Source organism: Amblyomma mixtum, chromosome 9 (genome assembly GCF_055824585.1).
Source record: "Amblyomma mixtum isolate Tamu chromosome 9, ASM5582458v1, whole genome shotgun sequence".
In the NCBI taxonomy this organism is placed as follows: domain Eukaryota; kingdom Metazoa; phylum Arthropoda; class Arachnida; order Ixodida; family Ixodidae; genus Amblyomma; species Amblyomma mixtum.
The window spans coordinates 25,133,481-25,159,257 of NC_143020.1; the positions used below are offsets into that span (position 1 = coordinate 25,133,481).

The window sequence follows — 25,777 nt, forward strand, 5'->3', positions numbered from 1 at the left end:
TGACCTACAGAGAAATTACACAACACTATCGTTTGCAACGAGCTAGACTTCTGCCAGCGGATAGCTCCTTGTCCAGATACCAAGCCATCAACTGGCGCCGGTTACAAACTTACACCTTTCCAAACCCGGCCCTCTGGAGTCTTATGTACCAAGGCCAATTTTCAGAAAAATGCGCAAACTGCGAACTTAGGGCCACATTGGACCACATACTATGGGAATGTCCTCATGCCCCCCGGGAGGGACGAGGTATAAACGCAAAAGATCAGTGGGAGACCTTACTACCGAGCTCCGACCCGGCGACTCAGTTACATCTCGTCCGACTGGCCGAAGCCGCCGCCGAGAGTCAAGACCTTTCGGCCGTCCTCTACGCGGGTAGCCCTCTGGCTACCCTCTTTCTGTTGGACAATAAATGTTTTCCTATCCTATCCTATCCTATCCGGAACTCTGTTGCCCACCAAGGCACGCTCCTATCCTTGTGGGCCTTTCTGCTCATTACCGGCGTCAACCACCGATAGTGACCTCCCTACCAACTTCCTCTCCCAATAAACATGTGGGCCACTCAGCCATCCAACTTAAAATAAAGGGTTTCAATCAATCAATTAGCGCACGCGTCGGTAAAAGCAAACACACATAACCAAAAGTCTAGGAGAGGTTTAGCGCTTGCTTAACCTAGTGACACGAGCGAAAGCTCTGTCAAGCATAGTTACGCATGGTTTGGCTCTGGAGTAGTTCCGGCGCTCAACTCGTTCACGGCGAGACTGACGGACCGAGTGCCAGCGAAGCATCTGTTACATCCCTCGCTGGTCCCGCGGTACAGCCGCGGTGAGGTTCCGGGCGACCGCAGCTGCAGCGCCTCTCCAGAGCTAGTCACGTGGTATGACGTCACTTTCCACACCTCCACTCCGCCAACTCAAGGTCGAACGCGCACCACATTTGACCTTGGAAGTTCTAGTGCGAAGACCAGAGCTCTAAAAAGCCATGACACACGAAGCGAAGAAGTGCACACTCTACAAGCCTGTGCGAGTGCCACCTCAGCCACGTAAGAGGGAGGCCACAAATGCCAGGCCGAACTTGAAAGAGAATGCATCACAAACATAGATAGTTTGTGCTTTCCAAAAGTAACTGATAATTTTATTTTGTAGGTTTGACGTCTCCAAGCGACACAGAGGCTACTTGGTACGCCGTTGGAGAGGCGAAAACCAGCCATGTGATGTTGCCTCAGCGCTGATTCAGTCCTGACTACAGAGCTTGGTCTGTAGTGCCGCTGTGGTTGTGCCGATCGATCTCTCCCACTTCCGCATCACATCTCTGGCGTCGTCAGCGCTCGTCGTTTCAATTCCGGTGTATCGCATTTGCATTTTTCTTTGGCCCAATTAACTTTTTTTCTCTTCTGATCACGCATTACATGTCTTGCTTTCCTTCTTTTAAGGCGAAAGCCTTTAATGGCTCATACTGTAGTGACCAAGACGTGTTAGCAAATTTGTCCACGTTTAACGTTGGTCGAAATAGTCATGACGTCACTGCGCGCGAATTTTTACGGGTGTCCACCGAAATATTTGAGACAGTTACTGCGCATTCTTCTTTCCTCAAATACAATTTTCGACTGGTGTCTACCGATATATGTCACAGTTACTGCGTGATTTCCTTTCGTCAAATATAATTTTCATTTTCTTCATTACGGCCCCTCTTTCTCTTTCTTATTTCACTCCACTCCCTTTCCTGTACTGTGCTTTTCAGGTGTCCACCGAGATGACAGAGAATTACAGCACCATTTCCTTTCCTCAAAAAGCGTTGCGTTCAAAGGGCAAATACATCGCACCGAACGGGTGGTGGCGTTCCGTGGACTCCCTGGCAGCGCTACAACACGCTGTCGCGTTCCACTCCTAAAGGCAAAGATTAAGCGTCATTATTTGGCAGTTAATCAATGCACCAACAGAATGCGAAGTGAACAATCGCGCAGCAGAATGCAGCGCTCAGGCTTTCGCCTTTCACCACTTTAGCCGCTAAAGTTCTTCGTAATTTTTTCTTTTACCCCAAAGTTTGTTGCACTTTGTCGACTCTTGCCAGAGGGTTATCTATTAACATCCACTGAGCGGCTAATCGCATAGATTAGAGGAAGTGCCGTTTAGAATATCTCATCCCATGCCCGCAACTAACGCATCGAAAATTCAAGCGTATTTTGCAGGGTGGTATGCGGAGCAACAATCTTTGCATTCAACAGGCCCACCTAAAAAAGTAAAATGGTCGCTGCAGTCAGAACACTGCAAATTGGGGAATGTTGTCGCAACATTGATACTTTGAGGGCGAGTGCACAGGAATAAGATATAGCCCGGGGTCACAGATATAAGGTTCTGGGCTACACTGGCCTCCGACGTCTGTGATGCTCGTTCTTCGTTAACGCAGCCATCAAGATCCCTGCCGCATTATGCAAATAAAGCATAACGCATAACCACCTTTCCTTTCTGAAATAAACCATTCTTTGAAGTTAGCGCCGTGTGTTGTCTGTCTTTCTGTGTCCGTGTCTCTTTGCGCTACGTTTTTACCTTTCAAATAACGCATAAAAAGTGCGTTATACGCGTCGTTACTTTTTTTTCATTGAAATTTAAGATAGCTCCTTTTTCACCGACCCAAACGTTTAACAGGGAATTCACAGGGAATACTGAATCAGTGGTTTTTCTAGTTTTCTAACTTAAAAGCAACACATTAGGTAAGAAACAAGCTTGACGCACACGAAATTTGCATAGTAGGCGTGTGCTAAACACGTCTCTAACTCTCCCGGTATTCCGGATTACCAACGTGCGTGATATGACCCACGTTGCGTTGGACGCCACGAAGAAGCCTTCGTAATACCCCATTAATTCTACCTAATCTTTCCTTCCGTGACAGGCTACCCTCAGGTGTTCACGAAAAAGGCATGAAAAGAATATATTACCTCTGTGCCTAACCTGGTTCTTAAGCTAATCGGCGGGGACAAGTTGACCTCAGGGACGGAAGCGAGTCAGATAATTTGTCGCGTTGCGTGCGACGCGCTCGTAAGGAAGTCTTAAAATGCAGTTCGCTCTAGACTAAAAGAGCGCACTAGCGCGATAAGTGAAATATTGAGATGTCACTTGCTTAGCTGCGTTTTCAACTGCACAGAACGCAATTCTGTAAAGTTTAAGCAACGTCCTGAGTGCCTCCACGTGGCCTTAAATACCGTTTCTCGGGATTCGAAGCTTATTAGGGCCCATCCTACAGAATGTTTCCATATGACAAGTTCCATAATTCTGTGCGTTTCCATAACAAAATTTCTGGAGTCAGTATGCAGCATATGGACTCGGCATTGGGTTTATGGAAGAACGTGTGGAATCTTACAAACTCTACATAACGTCCTGTTCACTGTATGGAAATCTAATAGAAATTATTTTCTATATTTATGCACTCCGTACAAACAAGATATGAATTTCTGTATACAGGATGTCCAGGCTAACTTTAGCTCTGGGTTAAAGAATAAGATATTTGAGGTAGGCCGAGGAAACCACTTACATAGAGCTACCAGTAAAACGGCGAGTTTAGCGAGTTGGTACATCTTGAGAAAAAAACAGCGCAGGAACAGGGACCCAAGAAAAGAAGACGATGGGACAGGCGCTGACTACAACTGAAGATTTATTGCACGGAACACACACACGCACACGCACACACACACACACGCACACGCACGCACACACACACACACACACACACACACACACACACACGCACACACGCACACGCACACACGCACACACGCACGCACGCACGCACACACACACACACACACACACACACGCACACACACACACACACACACACAGTAGTAGTAAAAGACTTTTATTCGACCAAAATTTATAGGACGAGCATTTCGACCGCCTGGGCGACCAGAAGCCGCTGTTCTTCTTCCCCTTCAGCGCCAAGCCAGTCGAGCCAGGTGGTGATGGAGAGAGAGGATGGGGGGAACGAACCCGACTGCTGAGCAGCCGGGCAATAGAAGAGGCAATGGGCCAGGTCCGCATAGATACAGGGGCAGTTGGGACAGGAAGGGTCCGATCGATAGCGATAGAGGAAGAGGCGGGACGGGGTGATAACTGCATTCATCTGAATGTGCCGAAGAAGGCGAGACTCTGGCACCGTGAGTGATGGATGAGGGGGAGGGTAAAGGCGTTTGTCGAGGCGGAGCTCAAGGTAGACCTCTTTTATGGTGCGGCGAAGGGTGAGTCTCCCACCGTCCTCCGAGGGCTTGGGCCAGGGGATCAACGGTGCCCGGAAAAGTGTGTCGCGGGCGAGCTGATGGGCCAGCTCATTGCCGTCAATCCGTGAATGCCCAGGGACCCAGCGGAGGAAAACGATGGAAGGCTGCAGTGCGGAGACCGCTCGTTCGACCTCCTGTTGGAGAGAAGGGATCAGGGTGCGTTTCTGTATGTTGTGTATAGCGGCTTGTGAGTCTGAATAGACTGTGTACTCTTGGAGGGAGGGAAGGAGGGCAAATGACTGGAGGGCATGCGCAATGGCGAGAACCTCGAGGGACAATGCGTCTGGAGGGTGTAGATACGGCCCGCTGGTGTGGGTTTCAGGAGCAGGGAGGTGTGGATGGTACAGGGCGTAGCCGCAGGAACCTCGAGGAGCCACGAAAGAGGCATCCGTGTAAGCTACACCCTGGGACACACACACACACACACACACACACACACACACACACACACACACACACACACACACAAAAGCTACCAGCTGGTAGCGAGAGCTATCAGCCGGCTGGCGTGTCTAGGCAATTTTATTGTATTGCTATTAATCAAGAAGTAATTAAGATAATTTTTCTAAACGTATAAATATTGACTTTAGACGGCAGATGTGAATAGCAAAGTTGGAGAGCACCTTCATAAACTCCTATTTTCTTTATTGGCGATAAAGAAAGCCTCACGTGTATCTTTTTTTCTGAGCTCCAAAGAAAGACCGCGAAATACAAAAAATCACGTAACCAGCGCATTCGCGCCCCACGATAGTGCTGCTGTCAATCGCGGATTGAGTGAACGAAATCAGCTGCTGGCAAGGCGTGATGACCCCATTGCTCCCGCAGGCCGATATGTCGACGGTGGTTTCGACGCCCGCGCGCGCTAGTCTGCAAGCGTGACGGCGCAAGTTGCGCCGCAACCACCGTCGACATGTTGGCCTGCGGGAGCAATGGGGTCATCACGCCTTGCCAGCAGCTGATTTCGTTCACTCAATCCGCGATTGACAGCAGCACTATCGTGGGACGCGAATGCGCTGGTCAGGTGATTTTTTTTTTGTATTTCGGGGACTTTCTTTGGTGCTCGGAAAAACGATACACGTGAGGCTTTCATTATTGCAAAATAAAAAGAATCGGGGTTTCTGAAGGTGTTCTCTAACTTTGCTATTGACATTTGATGTCTAAAGTCAATATTTACGTTTTTAGAAAAATTGTCTGAATTGCTAACTAATTAATTGCCAAACAAAAAAATTGCCTATGAGGCGCAAGCTGGTTGGTAGGTGTATGTAAGTGGTTTCGCTTGTCTACCTCAAATATTTTACTTTTTAACCCTTGGCTAAATTTAGCCTGGACACCATGTATATTTCCATATCTTATTGACTGCATACTCGCACAATCCCGTACGAGTGGCTCATATGGAACGTTTCAGTAGGTATTGCGGTTGCCATTTGGTGCGGACCTGTTACTGCGCCATGTGGAGCACTGCCGGATTCCAGCGCTGGCAAAACGGCAGCATCCGAGGGAAGTCAAAAGCAATTCATCTAGATTCACTATTTCTCTACTTAATTCCTTATTCCAGACGGTGAGCACGCGCGCTTCGTTCGCTCAGGACACGCTGGGCAGCGCTACAATACGATAAGAGCGCAATCGCTTGGTAACCTACATATTTCGCGGGCTTTATTTAAATATTGAAAAAAGGCACCACGTAGGAGATAGGTTCCTAGGTTCCTACAAAAACAGGATCGATTGTTTCTCGACCCTCTAAACAACTCAACGAAGAGCACGTTACTCTGAAACAAATATTAAAATTTTGCATAATTAATTTCAGCTAAAAAACCCAGTGAAGCCGAATACAAGAAATGCTGATAGAAGCGCCACCCAACGTTCAACAATATGCCTCTGCTTTCATCCAGCTCCGGTGCGCCAGGTTTTTTTTTTTCATTCCTTGGTGCAAATTACGTGAAACACTTTGCATACTAATCCCCGAAAACACTTTTTGGCTAAAGAAAAAGTTGTCTAGCGCACTTGATCTTGGCTTCCCTTAGCAAAAACTAATACGTTTGGAATATACGGAGGGCTATTTAAAATGTATTTTAAACATATTTTGTATTCATGAATGCACTAAAAATATGTAGGAAATACGTTTCTGAAATTTCATGCTTGGTATTCGAAATATATTTTTAAAATGTGCCAAAAATACCTCACTTAAAGCATACTTCGAGCACTTTTCAAATACATGAAAAAATATGCATGCAGTTTTAGCATCTTGTCAGTGTATTAAAAGTGTATTTTCGGAAATATGAAATTAATTAATCGAAAGTATACTTCAATTCTAGAAAACGGGCAGCCCTTGTAAACGTATATGTATGCAGTTTTAGCATCTTGTCAATGTATTAGTAGTGAACTTTCGTAAGTATGAAATTAATTCATCCGAAATATATTTAAATCCTAACAAACGGGCAGTCCTTTTAAACGTCTTTGCACACTTCTAGCTGCCATGAACAGTCGAGTGCTCGAAATCGCGTTTCGGGAAATGGCATTTGCGTGTCGTCAATGTATTTGAAGTGTACTTCCGTAAATACGCAATTAATTCGTCCAAAGAACACTGAAATTCTAGCAAATTGGCAGTCCGCATTAGCATGTTTGCAGCCCACTACAAGCTGTCGTTGAACAATCTAATGCTCAAAATCGAGTTTCGGGACATCGCATTTTGGTGCTGGCCATCTATTTAAAGTGTACTTTCGTAAATACTTAATTAATCCGTCTGAAGTATATTTAAATTCTAACAAATGGGTTGTCCGCGTAAACATATTTGCATTACACTTCAAGATACCGTGGAACAATCTAGGGCTCGAAATGACGTTTCAGCGAAGAGTGAAAACTTTCCCTTTCTCGTCATCCTTTCGTTTATGGTAACTTCTAGCAGGAAGGTGATCACCACTTATACCCCTGCTACACGGGCGCTTCGAATGCCTTCCAGCCGAATGTCATCTAACGATACTACACGTGTTCTGTCTAAGGGAGTGCTTGAAGATAATATTACGCCAATGAATATTAACCGCGTCAGCATGAAATTTCCCCGGGAGTGCGCCGATGAGGACGACTGCACTCATACTGTTGTTTACATCGCTTGTTTACATAACATAAAACGCAATCTGCGCTTTGGTTCTATTAAACAATCTGTTTTCTTTTTTACTGGTTGTACTCGTGATTGTTTACGCAGTGCGACAATGTGTGGGAAGCGATGATGCTATCGCACGCCTGAGAAAGCCGGGTTGTTGGCATCGCGCAGGACTGGCGCTTCTCGCTTCTTGTCCCGGCTTTCTCCGACGTGACCAGTACTTTTTTTTAAACTACTTTATCCAGAAGTATGTCTGGCGACTGTTCGCTTTAACTGAAACGGCCTAACTTGTTATCCACAAGCTAGCGACGGCGACGACTGCTGCTGGCCGTAAAGCACGGCTCGGCAGTCTGGGTCACACCGGCGATTCCCGTTCATCGTACGCGTGCCCTGCGATGTAAGCAATAGTTGATTTCAGGTCACTGTTGCCAAAACTACACCTGGTGACCATTTGCATTCGCTAAAGCTTGTGATTCGCTCTTCACAACCACCGAAATAGCAGATACAACCCTGCGAACTCGCTGGGCCTAGTCGTCGCGGAAGGGAACAGAGCCGTCGTCGATTGAAACTGATTTGGCAAGCGCTTATCGCTGGTGAGTGTTCAAGTATGCACACGTGAAATATAGCCGTTCGTTTCGCTCATTTAGAAGCGCGAGCATATACACACCGCCGCCTCATCACCGTGCTCTCGCTCAGCCGCCGACAAGGCTGACCGTCCGCCGACCGGATTCGTCGGTGTCGTTGGCCTGAAAAACGTGTCCCTCTAGAATCATATTATAGTAAACTAGATATTTCACTATAATTACATGCTGTTGTTCAGCGTGATATATACTGTCGTTGTCGGACTAGTGTGACCGCCGTCGTCGTCGACGTCGCTGTACACTGAAAACGAGCTGAGGCTTTCGAATGCGTTTCGAAAGTGTCGTGCAGCACCGCGGCAGTCCGTCGAGTCCGAATGTCATTCTTATTATCGAATGTCATTCCACTCAATGTCATTCGAACATTTCCGTGTGAGAACGTGATAGCATTATACCAGCAAAAGCACCTTGGGTACTTCTGGGCCTGAATAAGCCAGCGGAAAGGACCCCGTGTGGCAGGGCAGACCGGCTCCCTTACACGCCCATGTATCTGTTGGTTGACAGTTCGACTCCTGACCTGTGCCTGACGCAAGTTTCAACTAGCAATTCCGTTCTCAATTAATCCCAGATTCGAACGCGACCAGTAGGGTACTTCTGCGATAATTTGGCAGCCCACAGTATTTGCGCAAAAAAAGGCATCACCGTGCAAAATAGTGCGTCGCTTTCGCTGGGTATATATACGGCAAGCCAAATATAGCGCTTGTCGTAGGATTTGTTGTTTGCTGTCTTGGTATGCTGTGTGTAGGTATCTGCCGTTCCCATTCAATCACGTGACCTTATAATCTCAGACTCTTGTTGATTAATGATAAATACCCGAGTACGATTTGTTCTCCAGTTGAAGAATTAACCCGTGTCATTCCATGGAGCCGCCCAGTAGACTTTTTTCAAGCCCGAGTAAACACATTTTTAATGTATTAAATGTGTATTTTTAGTGTATTTCTAATGTATATTTTTATTATATTTTTAATGCATTATAAATATGCTAAGCTGGCAAAAATGTACTTTTCACGTATTTTTAAGAACGTTTAAAATATTATTCCTAGTATACTTAGAAAGCATTCGTATTACAGTTTAAGCATAGGGACAAAAAAATGCGAAATAAATATGAAATTAATACAATACGTTTGAAATGCATTTTTAGCACATCCTCTTTTTCGCTAAGGGTTAGTTTGGCACCACGGGCGGCCCAGGACCGCAACGGAAATGAAATGGCGACCCGGTGACGGCAGTCTCTCCCCTCTACCCCCCCCCCCCCTCCCCCCTCTTGTTGAACCTTGCGAATGCAGAGCACCGGTACATTTCACTGGCACACGCTGCATCGCGGCTTTCCTATTTGCACGGTGCCGCCAGGGATCGAGGCGAAGCGTGCTGTATTGCCTTCTCTGTACTGGGGCTGCTCGGCAGCTACAGTACTGACGAGTGTCAACAGCAGGAAATAGAGCAATTGTGGGCCACGATGCAAAGAACTCGTAATTCTCATAACACTCGCACTCACGGAACAGACCAGGTTATGTTTTCTATGAAGTCAGGGAGGTCGGCGTCATGGCCTACAACACACCTGGCCTACAACACACTGATCAAATCTAGATTGCAGTACGCATGCGTGGTTTGGGACCCTTTTACTAAAAAAGACATTGGCAAACTTGAATGGATTCAAAGATCAGCACTTCGCTTCATATATAACCGGTACCGTCGACATGACTCCCCATCTGAATTACTGACAATCAACAACATCAAACCCTTAGAGTACTGGAAAAAACTAGCAAGAATTAAATTCCTCTTTAAACTCTACCATTCTCAGTTCCGTCTTGACCCTTCATTGTATATGAAACCTTCAACGACTAGAGTGACAAGGTCTTGCCATCCGCATAAATTACCTCCTTTGTTTGCCCACACCAATAACTTCAAATATTCTTTCTTTCCTCGAACTATAGCAGAATGGAACAACCTACCCCCTCATGTGTTTGTGTCCGAAAATGTGCTTTCCGCCATTGAACAAGTACTTGACCGTTAACCATTGTCTGTTGTTTGGTACGACTTGTTTTATTTCCATTCTCCGTATTTACTACATCGCTTCTACTGAATTCTGCTGTTGGCGTCGTCTTCTGCTGGTCGTCGGAGTTCTCCGTATATTTATCCCACTCCTTCTTGAGTTTTAACGGCCTGCAGTATTGTATAAATAAATAAATAAATAAATAAAATTGAGGGGCTGTTATGACTCCGGTCACTGCACCGCTCCCCTATCTTCAAGCCGTGACTGAAACGCGTCAACCATACGCTCCTAACAAGTGTCCTACAAGCCATCCAGATTTTTTTTTTGCTCTTCCGCCATCCGTTGCACAGCCCCCAACCACTTTTTTTTAAGTCCGGCAGGCAGCCTAAGCTTTGGGCCTGCCTGTACAAATAGTTTTCAAAAAGTTAAGAACTTCGTAAACGGGCAGACTGCTCCCGTTTAAGCTGCACGACCCTCTGTGGAATCAAAGAAGGAAGTGTCTCATGCTATTCCAATACAAACACCCGCGGTGAACACAGTGTCGAAACTGCAAAACAGTAATAGTAATGCTGCGCTCGAAATTCGTAAACCACACTACCAGCGCGCCAAGACTCTCCCGTACAGTCTTTGTCAAAAGTTTAGAGCGCAGAGGGTTTGCTTCTAAGCTTTATATTGGGACTCCAGGAGCATTCGTGGAAGTCCTACCTATTGCAGGTGGCAGTACTAGAAATGTTCTCACGTTCAGGAAATTCGGAGCGCTAGAGATTCATTAAGAACGACACAGTGTGGCTCAAAAGAAAACACCCTGGGCTCCAAACTTTTGACAAAAGGTGTACCTTTACTCTGTCAAGCCTGTCCTGCCATTTTTTTATATTGCAGTGCTATGGTCATGCAGACTTTTTGGCGATACTGGCGGCCGAGGATCCGTCATGTTGCGTCCCAAGAACTGTTTTAGTTGCCGGATCACTTTTAGGCCATCTTTTCCAAATTCTTTTTTGCAGTTAGCAAAAAACAGGTGTGTCATATTGGCGTGGTTTAGAGAGAATTTAAATTATTTCGAAACCGCGTCTTTGATTTGATGCCTCAGAGACACAGAGACTGCCTTCCCCTGACGAGGTTGCACATAAAAGTAAAAACTACTGCTGAACATTATTCTTTATATTTTGAAATTCCATCACATAAAATAAGCATCTTTTATAACTTTTCCTCATCTTTGCCCTGCATTTGACCGTAGGTTCCTAGGTTGGAGACAGTTTCTTTTTTCGGGGGGGAGGGGGGGGGGGGAAGCGGGGTGTTGCGGGGGAGCTGTGGAGAAACTTGATTCCGCCTAATGGAAAACCCTGCGCACGCCTATGCTCACAGGGTCAAAATATTTAATATTTATTTAACGCTTTTCTAGAGTGTCTCAATCATTTTTTTCAACGCCACTAGCGCGAAATTTATATCACTGTACCCTGTTAATACCTCGGAGAATGAGCGCTTATGTTGCATCCTAGAAACTTTTCCTGTGACCTTACTATTTCTGCTTTTTCAGGTGCCAGAATAGTTCGGTTAATTGGTACTATGAACAATGATGTCTGTATAAAACGAGTTTCGAAATAAAAGCAGAAGGTTGGTTTGGTTTATTTCGTTTAACGTCCCAAAGCGACTCAGGCTACGAGGGACACCGTAGTGGAGGGCTCCGGAAATTTCTACTACCTGGGGTTCTTTCACGTGCGCTTTCACGTGGGGTTTTTTAACGTTTTCTTTAACACGGTACACGGGCCTCTAGAATTTCGCCTCCACCGAAATTCTACCGCCAAAAGCAGAATAAGCCCCTCCGAGAAACTCAAAAGGGACGTTTACACTTCATTTGACCCACTGCGTTTATTAATAGCATTGATGAAGTGCTCTCATTTCCAACTGTATTCACTTCTGTATACCTCCACGCCGGGGAAAGTACCAGATCAAATTTTTAGCCTACATATGCCGCCCTGCATTTATTTCTAAATAAGCCTGTCGCCCTTCTGCTCTGTGTTAAGTCTCGACCACAGCATAGGGTCATTATAAGGGCGTCTAAGAATCCTATAAACTCTGAGTATAGGCACTCCTGACAGCAACGAGAGACGACAGCAATGTTTCTTCCTCATGCGATGGTGGCGGAGAAATCAAGAGGAAGAAATTGGCTTGGGCAGGGCATTTAATATGAAGACAAGGTAACCGCTGGTACTTAAAGGTAACGGAGTGGATACCAAGAGAAGGCAAGCGCGGCAGGGGACGGCAGAAAGTGAGATGGGTGGATGAGATCAAGAACTTTGCAGGGACACTGTGGCTGCAGCTGGCAAAGGACAGGGTTCATTGGAGAGACATGGGAGAAAAAATGGAGTTCCACAGCGCTAAAAAAGACGAGCACACAGAAGGCAAAGACAGGACGTGCGCTAAAGGCGACTGGTTTTATTTCTTCAAAATAAGAACGAGAACAATCTGCGCATGCACCAAAATAGGCGATGTAACCTCAAACACCTTCACACAGCCGGCAAGCTTATGAACCACACTTTAGAACACCCCTATCTAATCAAACTTTGCACACGACTGTCGCCACTAAAAAGAGTCAACGAGGTGCCACAAGATGGCTGTGGGCGGGTAGATGGAAATTCGGATTGTTTTTTATAGATACGGAAGAGGCCTTTACCCTGGAGTGGGCTTAGTCAGGCTGACGATGATGATGATTGTGAACCTTTCTCAGTGACTGCATTCGCAGTTGCAGTAAGATCTGCGAATGCGGACACATTCATTATGTTCATATACTAGTGTGAATGTGAACACACAAAAATACGCATAAACCAACCACCCTTTTAGCACAATATTAAAAACTCAACACTTGAAAGGGCGGAGTGTCTGAATGTCACCAAAATCAAGCTATCCGGACGCGCTCACAGCAAGAGGATACGGAAAATCAATTGAGTGCTATGGGTGAAGTAACAATTGCTGGCTGTGAAGGTAAGAGAGACCAAAAGAAAATTTTGAAGTATTGACGAGACTAACTCCACGCATTTGAGATTACACTGCCTCTGTGGAATGGCTGGTAAACTCACTGAAAATGCGCGCGCAAATAAGTGTCCTTTTTTCTTGCACGGTCCGTCAAAAGTAGGGGATTTTAAAATGGGTGTGTTGCGTCGTGTGTGTAATGCCACTTCCATGCTACAAAAAGCGCACTGGCCAAACCGGTCACATCGAATGTTAGACCAAAAGAGCATGAAAAAGAAAGGTCAGATTCAACGCATTCACCCGTGGCGTATCTCTGTGATTACTGCGATAGTAAAGGTCGGTGCAAGGGGCTCTTCGAGGAAATATCACCTCTGCATTCGTCGCAATAATCGTACGTGCGAGATAAGGAATGCATTCTTCATTCATAAAAAGAACGTGCGCGCCTTTAAGCCCTTAATCACACTCTGTGAAACGCTGACACTTTACAAGAAAGCGCGTACTGTTTATTCTTTCGCCACCTTAAGCAGCGTTCCTTGTGTTTTCCGTTGTTACTATTCGTTTTGTCTTTTTATTTTTGCCTTCTGGCTGCGTGTGTCGCTCCATTAATGAGAATGCTAATAACTTATGATGATGAATTTTTATAGCACGAGGGCATCTACGCCCAAAGAGCGCCATCGCACAAGGGTCTTTCGGTCAACGACCCATTTCCCATGCATTTTACCCTAAAGAATGTTAGCACTAGGCAGGGACAAGCTTGTACCCATTGCATCACCGGTAGGTACCTGAAGGCAATGGGGATCGAACACAACACCTCCCGCGTGCGAGGCGGATGCTTAAATGACTAGGGCACCGCTCCGGTACGGCACCTACAATAACACTAATAATTAAGGCCTTGCATATGAAGTGTTCGGAGCAACTCATGACCTGCACAGGCGAATCTTCAAAAAACATTCCGTAACAGAAAGAGCTGGTGTTTGGGGAATCAGCGTAGAATAGACGTAGGACCGTCAAAATTGTCGCTCTACAGCTGGTCCTTAAAACTGTCTTGAAAATAGAATCACGTGCAAGATCATCTGCGATGCGTGCGCCTTCATGTCCAGTCTCAGGTTCTCGACAGGTTCTTCTGTGTCATAAATAAACAAACTCATCCAGTAATTGATGTTACGCAAATGTAGTTTAAAGTCCCAAAGATTTAAATAAGAAGGTTTCGCTTTATGAACAATTTTTTTTCCCCGTAACCCAATGTTTTCAGCTGGCATCGATATTTATTCTGAAATTAGAACATTAGGCAAAAAATGACCGGCATTTTAGCAAAGTAAAATTGAAGACCTCTACAGTACACTGCATGCAACCGTTTCTTGCGGCCGCCGCGGTGGCTCAGCGGTTATGGTGCTCGGCTGTTGACCCAAAAGACGCGGGTTCGATCCCGGCCGCGGCGGCTAGAATTTCTTTGGAGGAGAAATTCTAGAGGCCCGTGTACTGTGCGATGTCAGTGCACGTTAAAGAACCCCAGGTGGTCGAAATTTCCGCAGCCCTCCACTACGGCGTCTCTCATAGCCTTAGTCGCTTTGGGACGTTAAACCCCATAAACTAACTAACTAGTTTCTTGCGCATAAATGATAAAATAAGGTTGCCTTTTTATGCTCTTCCTGACACGTGCGATCCAGTTCCACAACCAAACTGACTTCTGATGACCGTGTTCACGTAATACGTAATCGTTATGCGGAAGGAATCCCGGTGTTCCGCGAAGGTGATCAAAATGCAAACCAGTTTCGTGACTACTTAGAAAGCACGGCGGGTTTATGGAAAAGTGGTTACGGTGACAGCGTCCCGGTGCCAGTTAAGAAACACCATCGGCGACTATCCCTGGCGAGGTCCCAAACGCGTCTGTGGTGCAAGCTCGTCAGGCCTTTAAAAGCGGAGCGAATTGCGTAAAACTGTACTTTCCTTTCAGGCTATCAGCTTGCTAGAGTGTTCGCCCTTGCTGCAGAGAGAAGTCGATATGTGTTAAAAAATGTGAACAGCCTCGGAGCCGATCTTCCACTATCATTTCGTTTCCCCCGCCGAAGATCTTTTCTGATTAACAGCGTTGTTTTCACAAGGGTCCTTGGGCTCGCATATTTCGATTCTCTTGTCTTGTCTCAATCGCAAAACGTCAACATATTCTTTCTTTTTTTCCACTGCAAGTTTCCGTCGTTGAAAGCTGTTGTTCTCTTATCTTAAGCTTGGCCCAACTGCGTTCGTTACTGCTGAAACGCCGTTTCGTTCTTCGCTGCGCTGCAGCGGCAGCAGCCCTCACCGGCTTGCGACCGAAAATATCGAAAATCGTGCCAACCGAAAATTACCGAATTGCCTTCAGAGCACGTTGTGGTTCTGGCGTTTGGATAAGAAGGATGCAGCAGTGCCTTCCGATGGCCAATCCCGAAGTGGAGTACGACTGTGACGTGTTCTTGCACATCCGCCCTTTGTCCGGTTCGTCGAGCAGTGGTTCTACGGGACCGCTCTTACCTTCACCTGCTGCCCCGTCATCTCCTCTGTCGAAGGTGCTGCACAAAGCGGAAATGCTGGACTTTCCTTTCGCGAAGCACTGGCAAGCTGTGTTTGTCTTCAAGGGTAGCGCCCAAGCAGACAGTGCCGCCGACGACGCGGTCGTCATGCTCGAAGCTGGCAAATCCAGCGGCTACCTGGAGGGGCAGGGATTCGTGACGACGAGGGAAGTACTAGAAATGGAGAGGCCACGAAAGGTGGGTGCACACATTAACGTTCTGGGCTCAGTTAACGGCGGGAGAAAACATATCTGTTCTTGTTAACACCTTCAAAGACGTTCAGCATTCAGCGGAATTTACCGTGCCTTAAAAAACTACTCCGCGCAAACTTGACTGCAATAAGTGTTGATACGGCCTTTTTTATACAGGATTGCATTGATGAATTACATAACTTTGACTTGTAATGTTCGACAGAAAAGGGGCTTGCAGCGACTGCTGCATTTCCATATGGCTTGTCGAGCTTCGAGAGGCTTCCTTTTTGAGAGGAATACCCTGGCCATTTTAACCACATAATACAGTTCTTTTGATCCGCGAAAGGATTTTCGGTGCACAATTTTTTTTTCTTAATCTTACTATCGGTGAGATTGTTTTCTTTTATTTATTTAGGCCTGCTTCGCTTCGGTCCTCTAGGTGCCTTTATATATCGTCTTGTTTCTTTTTTTTTAACTGCATTTTGCTCTCGAAGCTGATAATGGTAGGAACACATGCAAAGTTCAAGCGTTTCGTCACGTAACAGATGTAAACGATCAAGAAAAGTACTTACTCGAGCAATGTGCATTGTGCCAATCGAACCTCACGTGGGCCTCGCCGAACCGACATTTTCTTTTCGCACATTAGCGAAAAGAGCATGGGGCGGGACGGAATGCCAATATTTAGCAGTAGGGTGGAGCGTTTAAGGGAGACGGGGAAAGCTTTGTTAAGGGTTTGAAGTTTATGCCTCGCGTTAGATTCTTTGGCGCTATCAGGTAAATGGCAGCAGCTCATGCTACCGACAGAACTTTAGACCAGGAGCATTCGTCTTGCTGCCGCCCCAACAGCACAGTGTCCGAGCTGGACGACTGGCTGATGCTAACGGCTGCTCTGTTTCTGTGCTGTTGGTGCGTGTGTGTTAATGCATGCAATGACATTTACCATTCCCGAAATGGTATCCCGCGTGGAAAATGTATCTTTCCAATTGATTACGTGTCCTTACGTCTGGATCACGACAAAAAGTGCGCGAGTACAAGCGCAAAACTCAACCTTTCATTTCTTTTTTCACCAAAAAAACCCGACAATGGAACCACTTTTCCTCACATGTCGTTGCCTGCAGAACTAGTGACGCTTTTTACTCTTCAATAAACGGTTTGGCGGCTCTGAAATGACCGGCTTATCCTGCGTGTTTTTTTTTTTTTTGTCGCTTCGATTCACTGCTGACAAGGTTTGTTGGTTGCGAATAGATGTATAATCATTTTCCTATTCCTTATCAACACTCGTACACATGTGAGTTCTCACCTAGTACTGGTTTTTTTTTTCATATGGGTTTTCGTATCACTGCTGCCTTCGTATCACTGCAAGCATGTTTTAATATCACATTTAGAAAAGCTGAGATCTGGGCGAGTTGGTATGCATTCATACTGGTGAACAGCGCAAAAAGGCGGGACAACGACAAGACAAGATATTTTAATATCACGCCAGATTAAATTTGATGACAGTCCCGTCCCACTTATTATGTAATCGCATGCGTGTGTTCTATTTGCGTGTTAGAAATGATGCCATCGCAGTGTAATGACGAAAAGTTGTACGTGTTTCTCTTTCACTAACCTCAAAACCATTCTCTCTCAAGATTTCTTTTTGTTTTCTCTTTTGCGTGCATGTGACCACGTTTTGTATTTTGTATTGTGCTCTATACTTTTGTATGTGTCACCCCTCCTCCCCCACTGTAATGCCGAATTGGGTTCTAGGTATCAGAGAAGTAAATAAATAATAAGCCCAAAGCGTTCAACATATTCAGGTTGCCGTAACTACGCCTGTGAGAGAATAGCTACGGCTAGCGTTCACCGGGGGTTTAACCTAAGAAGTTCAGCTATTTTAAAAATAGGTGTTTTGAGTTAGAGAAGCACTTTTTGGCATAGAACTGTCAGCAGTGTCGCCCATCAGAATACCGCTAAGGCGTGCTAACAATTAGGCTGGTTAGCGAATATTATGTAGATAAATTTTTAAATATTACTGCTAGTCTATGTAGTCAGAGATGTCTTGTGCGCCGTACATAATATCCATAAAACTGTAAAACTTTTCCTGTGTAATTCAAGAAATATTATAAACAATGAGTGAAGCCAGCGTATTTTCTTTCGATGTATTTTTGTGTGTTTGTATATTGTCACGTTGTAGTGACGGCAGTCGAACGGTCAGGAAGACACCAGAAATACTTGCAAACGAAGCTCTTTATTTGGGCTGACTTGCGCCCGCAAAAGACCTGACTCACTCGGTGGCGGCGTAAGCAACAAGCGTGCTCGTCAATCGTCGAACTACGAAAATGTCCGCCGCTCGCGGCATCCCTCAATTTAAAGCCGGCAAGGAAACTTCCAGATAACAGGTCAAGATCATCTACGGTAATCTGGAAAAACCTAGATGCAGCCTTTCATGGCTGCGAACAATCGAGATTAGTCTGGTCGCTTCTCGCGCCACGAACAAAAGTGATAACGACCCTTTCCTGCTGCCTTGAGCGTGAACGAACACACACTGCAATGATACGTGGCAATATGTTTGTAAGAGAGGCTTGGTGCTCTGAATATTATTTCTCTATTTACCCATTTTTGTCTTTCTAATCTCATGAGCTTTTATATGTATGTAATTAATTTTTGTTATGCCTGCAATTTTCTACTTTGAAACTAAATTGCATGGATCCCAACTAACATTTAGCTAGGGATCCAGATGTTTTCACAAGCATGCCTTGTATGAATGTTGAGAAATAAAATTGAATCAATCAATAAATCAATCATATCAGCTTTCAATATTTCGAAAACGCAGTTAGCCTTGGCGCTAGCCCAAAATATTTTCCCTATTTCGTCGAGTTACGGCCACTGAATGGGTTTCTTTTCCTAATGGACTCTAGAAAGCGCATGTACTTCGGCGTTAAGTAAAGAAAATTTTCTACGCCACAGCACTGAAGGTAACCGAGTATTCGAAATTCCAAAAGCTGATATGGATTGCACATATCGTGCGAGTATTAGTAATAGTTGAAAAGTTTGCTCAGTATTGGTTAAGCAGCCTCCAGGTTAGCATGTCTTAGCTGTATTATGATAGACTACAGCTCAGACAACGAAGCACCAAAAAAAAGCGCTATTCTAACTGTAAAAAGGTATTTTTAAAAGGTGCGAACACCTTAGATGAACCACTCAGTGTAATTCTTGTCAGGAGCCTGCCAAGATTCGTTGTTTCCAAAAGATGAGACCCTCCACCAGATGTGGGCATTTATTTACGGCGTTAATTACAGTTGGTCATACGGGGGAGACCAAGCAACCAGAATATGAAACAGCCGCTGCAGTGGCTCATTGGATATGGCGCTTGGCTGCTGACCCGAAAGGCGCGGGTTCGGTCCCGGCCGCGGCGGTCGAACTTCGATGGAGGAAAAATTCTAGAGGCCCGTGTACTGTACGAAGTCAGTGGACGTCAAGGAAACCCAGGTGGTCGAAATTTTCGGAGCCCTGCACTAATGCGTGCCTCATAGCCTGAGTCGCTTTGAGGCGTTATACCCCCATGAACTGAACCAAACAATATGCTATGTATCAAGAACTAAATAATTGCAGGATCAGGCCACAGCCTCCATGAAGTGAGGCATCTCTCTGTTCTGCCCTCAAAGCACGTGAGTAAACCTGATGGCAGGCCCTTCATTGCCACACCACAAAATATATTTCATTCAGTCAATTTCGAAATACGAAAGATAGGCACTCAGGGCTCCCATGCATTCATCCTCGTCACCCGTACGGATGTGTTCTGAGGAGCCAAACGGACACTCTGAACATTTGGCAACTTTTTTCTCAAAGAAATCGAGAGGTGCTGAGTGCCTCAACAGCGTTTCGAGCGTATAAAGTCTAGACAGGGTCTCTACAACTGAAGCTCCGCGATTTGTAGCATAAAAAACATTGGTGTGATGTAATTTCGACGCCGGGATGTTGTGGAGCTTAATCTGGATGAGCGCACGCCGACCTCAAGACAACCGGTTTGTAGGAGTCTTTCCCTGCCGAATCTCCAAGCGAAACCACTTTCATTGGATTCCTGGCGGCCAGCTGCGAGTGACCGGTCTCGCTGGAAAAATATCTCACGGTTTCCGTACCGATAGTGCTTGCCGCCTGGTTTTCTGGCTGATTTTAAGCCATGGCAGTGGATTTGGCTCTGCCTTGACGGCGATTGGATCGATGTAAACGTACCATTTAACGGATGCTTACAAGCTTACAAATTCCCCAGTGTTTATAACAATTGCTTACGCAGGCAGCTTTGAAAGGACTTGTTCTATATGTATATAGTCGGCGTATAGCGGGCGGGACCGAAATCTTCTGCCGTACCATTACTAACTTCTAATTTCTACCTTAGATGCCGCAGCCTGCCTGTGCCAGTCGCATTTTATGCGAAGCATACTACTTTAGCTACCACTTCAGCCCTTCACCATGGTTATGCGCCTCCAAATCACGTGATACATGACGTCACACCACGTGACACGATGACGTCACGACAGTAGAGAAACGGGGGCCCACCTCGCGCCGTCGCTGTGGTTGTGCGCCTCCAAATGACGTGATACATGACGTCACACCACGTGACACGATGACGTCACGGCAGTGGAGAAACGGGGGCCCACCTCGCGCCGTCGCTGTAGTTGTGCGCCTCCAAATCACGTGATGCATGACGTCACACCACGTGACACGATGACGTCACGGCAGTGGAGAAACGGGGGCCCACCTCGCGCCGTCGCTGTGGTTGTGCGCCTCCAAATCACGTGACACGATGATGCCGCACCACGTGACATGATGACGTCACGGCAGTGGAGAAACGGGGACCCACCTCGCGCCGTCGCTGTGGTTGTGCGCCTTCAAAACGTGACACGATGATGCCGCACCACGTGACACGATGACGTCACGGCAGTGGAGAAACGGGGGCCCACCTCGCGCCGTCGCTGTGGTTATGCGCCTCCAAATCACGTGATACATGACGTCACACCACGTGACACGATGACGTCACGACAGTAGAGAAACGGGGGCCCACCTCGCGCCGTCGCTGTGGTTGTGCCCCTCCAAATCACGTGATACATGACGTCACACCACGTGACACGATGACGTCACGGCAGTGGAGAAACGGGGGCCCACCTCGCGCCGTCGCTGTGGTTGTGCCCCTCCAAATCACGTGATACATGACGTCACACCACGTGACACGATGACGTCACGGCAGTGGAGAAACGGGGGCCCACCTCGCGCCGTCGCTGTGGTTGTGCGCCTCCAAATCACGTGACACGATGATGCCGCACCACGTGACATGATGACGTCACGGCAGTGGAGAAACGGGGGCCCACCTCGCGCCGTCGCTGTGGTTGTCCGCCTCCAAATCACGTGACACGATGATGCGACACCACGTGACACGATGACGTCACGACAGTGGAGAAACGGGGGCCCACCTCGCGCCGTCGCTGTAGTGCGCCTCCAAATCACGTGATACATGACGTAACACCACGTGACACGATGACGTCACGACTGTGGAGAAACGGGGGCCCACCTCGCGCCGTCGCTGTGGTTGTGCGCCTCCAAATTACGCGACACGATGATGCTTCGCATTCTCCAGGCTTAACCAAGTTAAGCCTCAGCCATTTTTTTTAATACTGATGTAGAACAACAAATTGTCATTGTTCCACTTCCGTCTGCCAAAAACACCCGCACCCCCTTTCGACTTTAGTTCTCAGCCGAACAAGAGCTTGTAATATTTCTCCTAATGGGCGTTGCCTCCAGGCCCACTCTGCAGAAATAACCTGTGCTCTCCTGGCGGGGCTTATACACTGATAATCATTTTGTCTAAACCCTATCCTTAGGACAGTTACTGAGGTCGTGCTTCTCATAACCGGTCCTTCCCACAAACTGTGTGTGATTCACTTCTCTGTGGCATCTACGTGAGCGGTCTGCTATTATACGATTACCTCCTGATTATACATGTATAACCTTTCGTTTCCTTGCTTTTGCAGTTGCAAAGTGAATTACATCTCTTTTTTTCATGTAGGGGACAGCTTATTTACTAAAAACCTTATTTTTACCGAAAACATTAAATGAGTGGAATAAGTTGCCCCAAGAAGTCGCGTCCAAAACGGTGAACGAAGACCTTGCCTCATTGCTCTAATATTTATTCTTTTGTTTGATGTTTTGAAATTATGCAGCATTTGTATTCTCTACATTGCGTTCTTGTATCTGCGACTATATTAAATTGGTTATGCATGAATTATCCCCCCCCCCCCTGTAATGCCAATTGGCGCTCTGTGTGAAGTTACAAATAATTAAATAAATAAAAGTGTTCTTTATTAGGGCACAAGGTGTCTTCTCAGCTATATGTTGGTCTTGTACTGTGACCACCCAGCAACAACCGCCTACTCTGTGCTCTACTGACGACATACGTTATAGCAGTAGCCATCCTTCCATCCTCTTTTTCATTTACTGTGCAGGTCTTCCTCCGGAGTGGTCGCTTCTCTCTGAAGACATTGACAAAAGCTCTGAGTGCAATGAATGGGTCCCGGTCTGTGTACTGCCTCGTCTGGAACAACTGCCAAGAGTGGATCGTCGGGCTGATGCATCGCCTGAACGTTGCTATGAGCTACACCCGCTTTAGCTCTGTGGTGAACTCGGTGTTGACTCTGGCTAGTGTGGGCTTCTTTGCCTACATCGTGTATATCTGTTACACCACTCCGTGGTCGGAACTATGGACAGAAGGTGTCGAAAAAACAACACTCCACCCGGGATCACCGTCAACTTGATACGCGATCACATTTTGCCCCAGGCCTACGCTTGAGGATAGAAGGAGCGCAAGAGAGAGCAGGTGAAAGTGGTGATCGGCGAGTGCTCTGAACTGTTATTGGGGAGCCTAGCTTGCATCAACGGATTTTAGGAACAAGGGTGCGTTACCACATTAACACTGCGCCTCAACCGCTGTATTTTCAAGATGTCATTCGGTGTGTTGACGTCACTAGCCTACTGTTGCAACATAAGGAATACTACTGCCGCTTCTATGACAAGGCGTGGGGAGTGTTTCATCGCTGCTGCTTAGTCGATCCGCGGAGTGCCCAAAGCTTGGCAGCTCTTTTTGTTTTTTAGCGACACCTCCATGTTTTATACCCTTGTGGTTTTATAGTGTCTGGTTTCCCACGATGTGTTGTACAGCTTGCGGCTTTGCCCTCCACAATAGCACCCTCTCGAACCGTTCACATGTAGAGATAGCTTTTTGGGGGGTGGCAAAAATGTTCACGGCTTCTCATTCAGAGCACGTTTTCTGCCTTTATTTTCAGAAATTCCTGCTGTTTTGTTTTTACTGATTACCAGCCGAAGTTTCATAAACCCAAAATATTTGGGGACAGTGAACGCCCTAGTCAAATGTTGATGGCAATCAGGTATCATGGTACAAAACAAAAGCAACTTCCTGCAAATCTCGACTTCGTTTGTGCGGTTTTTGTCAATAGTCCTGAAACGAAAGGTTACGAGAACAACCTGGAACGAGCGCCCTCTACAAGCAGTCTTAAAAAAGGCGGTATGAAAGGTTAGTTATCTATATTATCCATTGTGATGAGCGGAATCTCCGAATCTGAAGCAGATTTCGGGTAAGGGAGAAAAAGGGAAGTAAATGTATGGCTCTGCTTTATTGGGTGGTAATGAACAATTACGCTCTCATTAGTCGCCAACATGGTACTTTGCAAGCGACAGCGAACGATACAGCTGTATGCGAAGAAACATGTCTCTGGCAAACAGTTTAAAGCTAGAACTTCCAGTCGACTGCTCATCAAGCTAACATAGGAAGTGAAATTTAGCTTCATGAATAATTGGTCCCCGAAATTTTAAGGAAATAGTATAGCCCATTATCAATACGGATGCAAAGGAAAAGGAAATGGTGCTAATGTTTCAAGTTCTGTTAATGGTCACAAATCTGAGTTTCAGCTGCGAAAAGGTAGGCAGCACTTCTAATAATAATTGTGTGTTTTGTTTTTGTTTCTGTGATACCGGGCACAGAAGACAGTTTTTTCAAACCTGTGTGCACAATAGTTTTTGTTGACAGAATAATCTCCGCTTTCCTACACAAACTTTCATTATTTGGGAGGAGTATTTCAATATTTTAGGTATCTGTAAGCACTATGACTAGACTACACCAGAAGAAAAATTCCTCCTTTCCTGATAATTAACTGTGCAATTTCTGTAGGGCCTCTGATATCCACATCGTGACCTTGCACAGCTCCTATGGGCTCAGTTATACTTGCTTTGACTCAGTATTGTGAGTATAGATCTGTTTGTAAACCACTGAGATTATTTAAACATTTCTTGCAAGTGAAAAGCACAAACCAACAAAACGAAAACACTCTCTTACCGAAGCGAAACAGTGCTGACGTAAAATGCTGGGACAACCATTGTAGAAGCAGTTGTATATGATAATTCTGCATGTGAGCGTGTTCTATGCTGCTTCATCCAGGTTTGGACATGCTGTTTCATGCTATTTGAACCACATTACAATCACGAGTAACCGAAACAAACTGAGAGGTTATGCACGCATAAGCGGCATTATGTGCTGTTTGGCGCCTCGAATTGGCGCATTGGCTAGAGCAGAGTCCTTAAGAAAGTTTCGGAATAACATTAAACACCTGGGATTCTTCAACGATCGCTGGCAAAGCACAGCACGAGACCGTTTTGCAGGTGCCTTATACAACTAGGTAACACTGTGGTATCTCCCAAGGTGGTCAAAACGATCGGTGTTTCCAGGGTCTCTGGTTGCTCAACCCAGAAGGAACGTGTACGACGTGTGTTAAGACAGAGAAAAACAGTGCGAAAAACACGGACAAAAAGAGTAGACGACTCGAGCGCTGACTAACAACTGGAAGTTTATTCGAAAGCACTTAGAAATATAAAGGATGAAGGCGCGATAAAACCCTTGGTCCAAAACCAAAAGAAGAAAACTAAACACAACAGTCACCGCCAGCCCCTGCTATAAAGGCGCAAAGCACTTGTCCAGATATGCTACCTCTTTCACCCGTATAGCAATAGACGGTTTAGACACGCGCGTGTTTTGAGCCTTGGCGATACTGTATGCCTCATAAATTTCCCTGCACAACACGTTGTCATGCTTGTACACTATCGTAGTGTTGTCAAGATCCGGCGAGCACATGCAGGTCTCGAGTTCCTTGCACCCACGGCAGTGCAATACAAGGTTCGAAGAAACCGGTTTCCTACAGTCCAGTGAGTTCTTGTGCTCCTGCAGCCGCACGTTAATGCATATGCCCGTCTGGCCATAATAAAACTTCCCGCAGGCCAAAGGCACCTTGTACACAACCCCCTTTTTGCAGGCGGTGAACTCGCTGGCATGACTGACAGTGCACTTCCGCAGGTCCTGTCCAGGCCACGGTTTGTCTTGCCTGTTTCGAACTGCCGCGCACACACTCCCGACCTTGTGATCAGCTGAAAACACCAGCTGCACGTCATGCTTAGCTGCGATCTTCCGCAGTGTTTAGTTTTCTTCTTTTGGTTTTTGACGAACGATTTTATCGCACCTTCATCCTTTATATTTCTATATATTTTCGAATAAACTTCCAGTTTTTAGTCAGCACTCGTGTCGTCTACTCTTTCTGTACGTGTTTCTCGTGCTAAAAATTTTGCAAGATGTATGTCAACAAACTCGCCCAATAGGCAGTAGTAGAAAAACAGTGTCTCGCACCTGCTCGGGCTTCCAAGCCAGCAGCATGCAAAAGGGGAAAGGAATGCAGCCTGACAAAGGAGCGTAAATATTTCGGCAAACTGGTAAGCCACATACAGCGCAGCGGAGAACGACACATAGAGGAACACGACACAAATAAGGGCCAACCTTATGCTTTATACACGACTGCCAAGCAGCCGAACGTACATATACCAGAAGGAACGAACAAATCACACTGCTTACAAAACAAATAAAACGCTTTCAAGCGATCCACGGCTAAGATTAATTCATGAATCCTACAGCGAGTAAGCACAGGCATGGATACGGAAGCGCAGTTCACAATCAACTCATGTGGAGGTGCGGCCCACTACTCGGGGG

At 46.2% G+C, this 25,777-nt stretch overlaps 1 protein-coding gene across 1 annotated transcript; it reads left to right on the forward strand.

Moving 5' to 3' along the window:
* The first annotated feature begins 15,355 nt into the window (after positions 1-15,355).
* LOC149328538 (uncharacterized) lies at positions 15,356-23,946 on the forward strand. The gene is made up of 2 exons (XM_089560894.1): positions 15,356-15,706; positions 22,179-23,946. The coding sequence occupies exons 1-2, from the start codon at positions 15,356-15,358 to the stop codon at positions 22,485-22,487; spliced, it is 660 nt and encodes a 219-aa protein (XP_089417020.1). The 3' UTR covers positions 22,488-23,946.
* Positions 23,947-25,777: the final 1,831 nt, after the last annotated feature.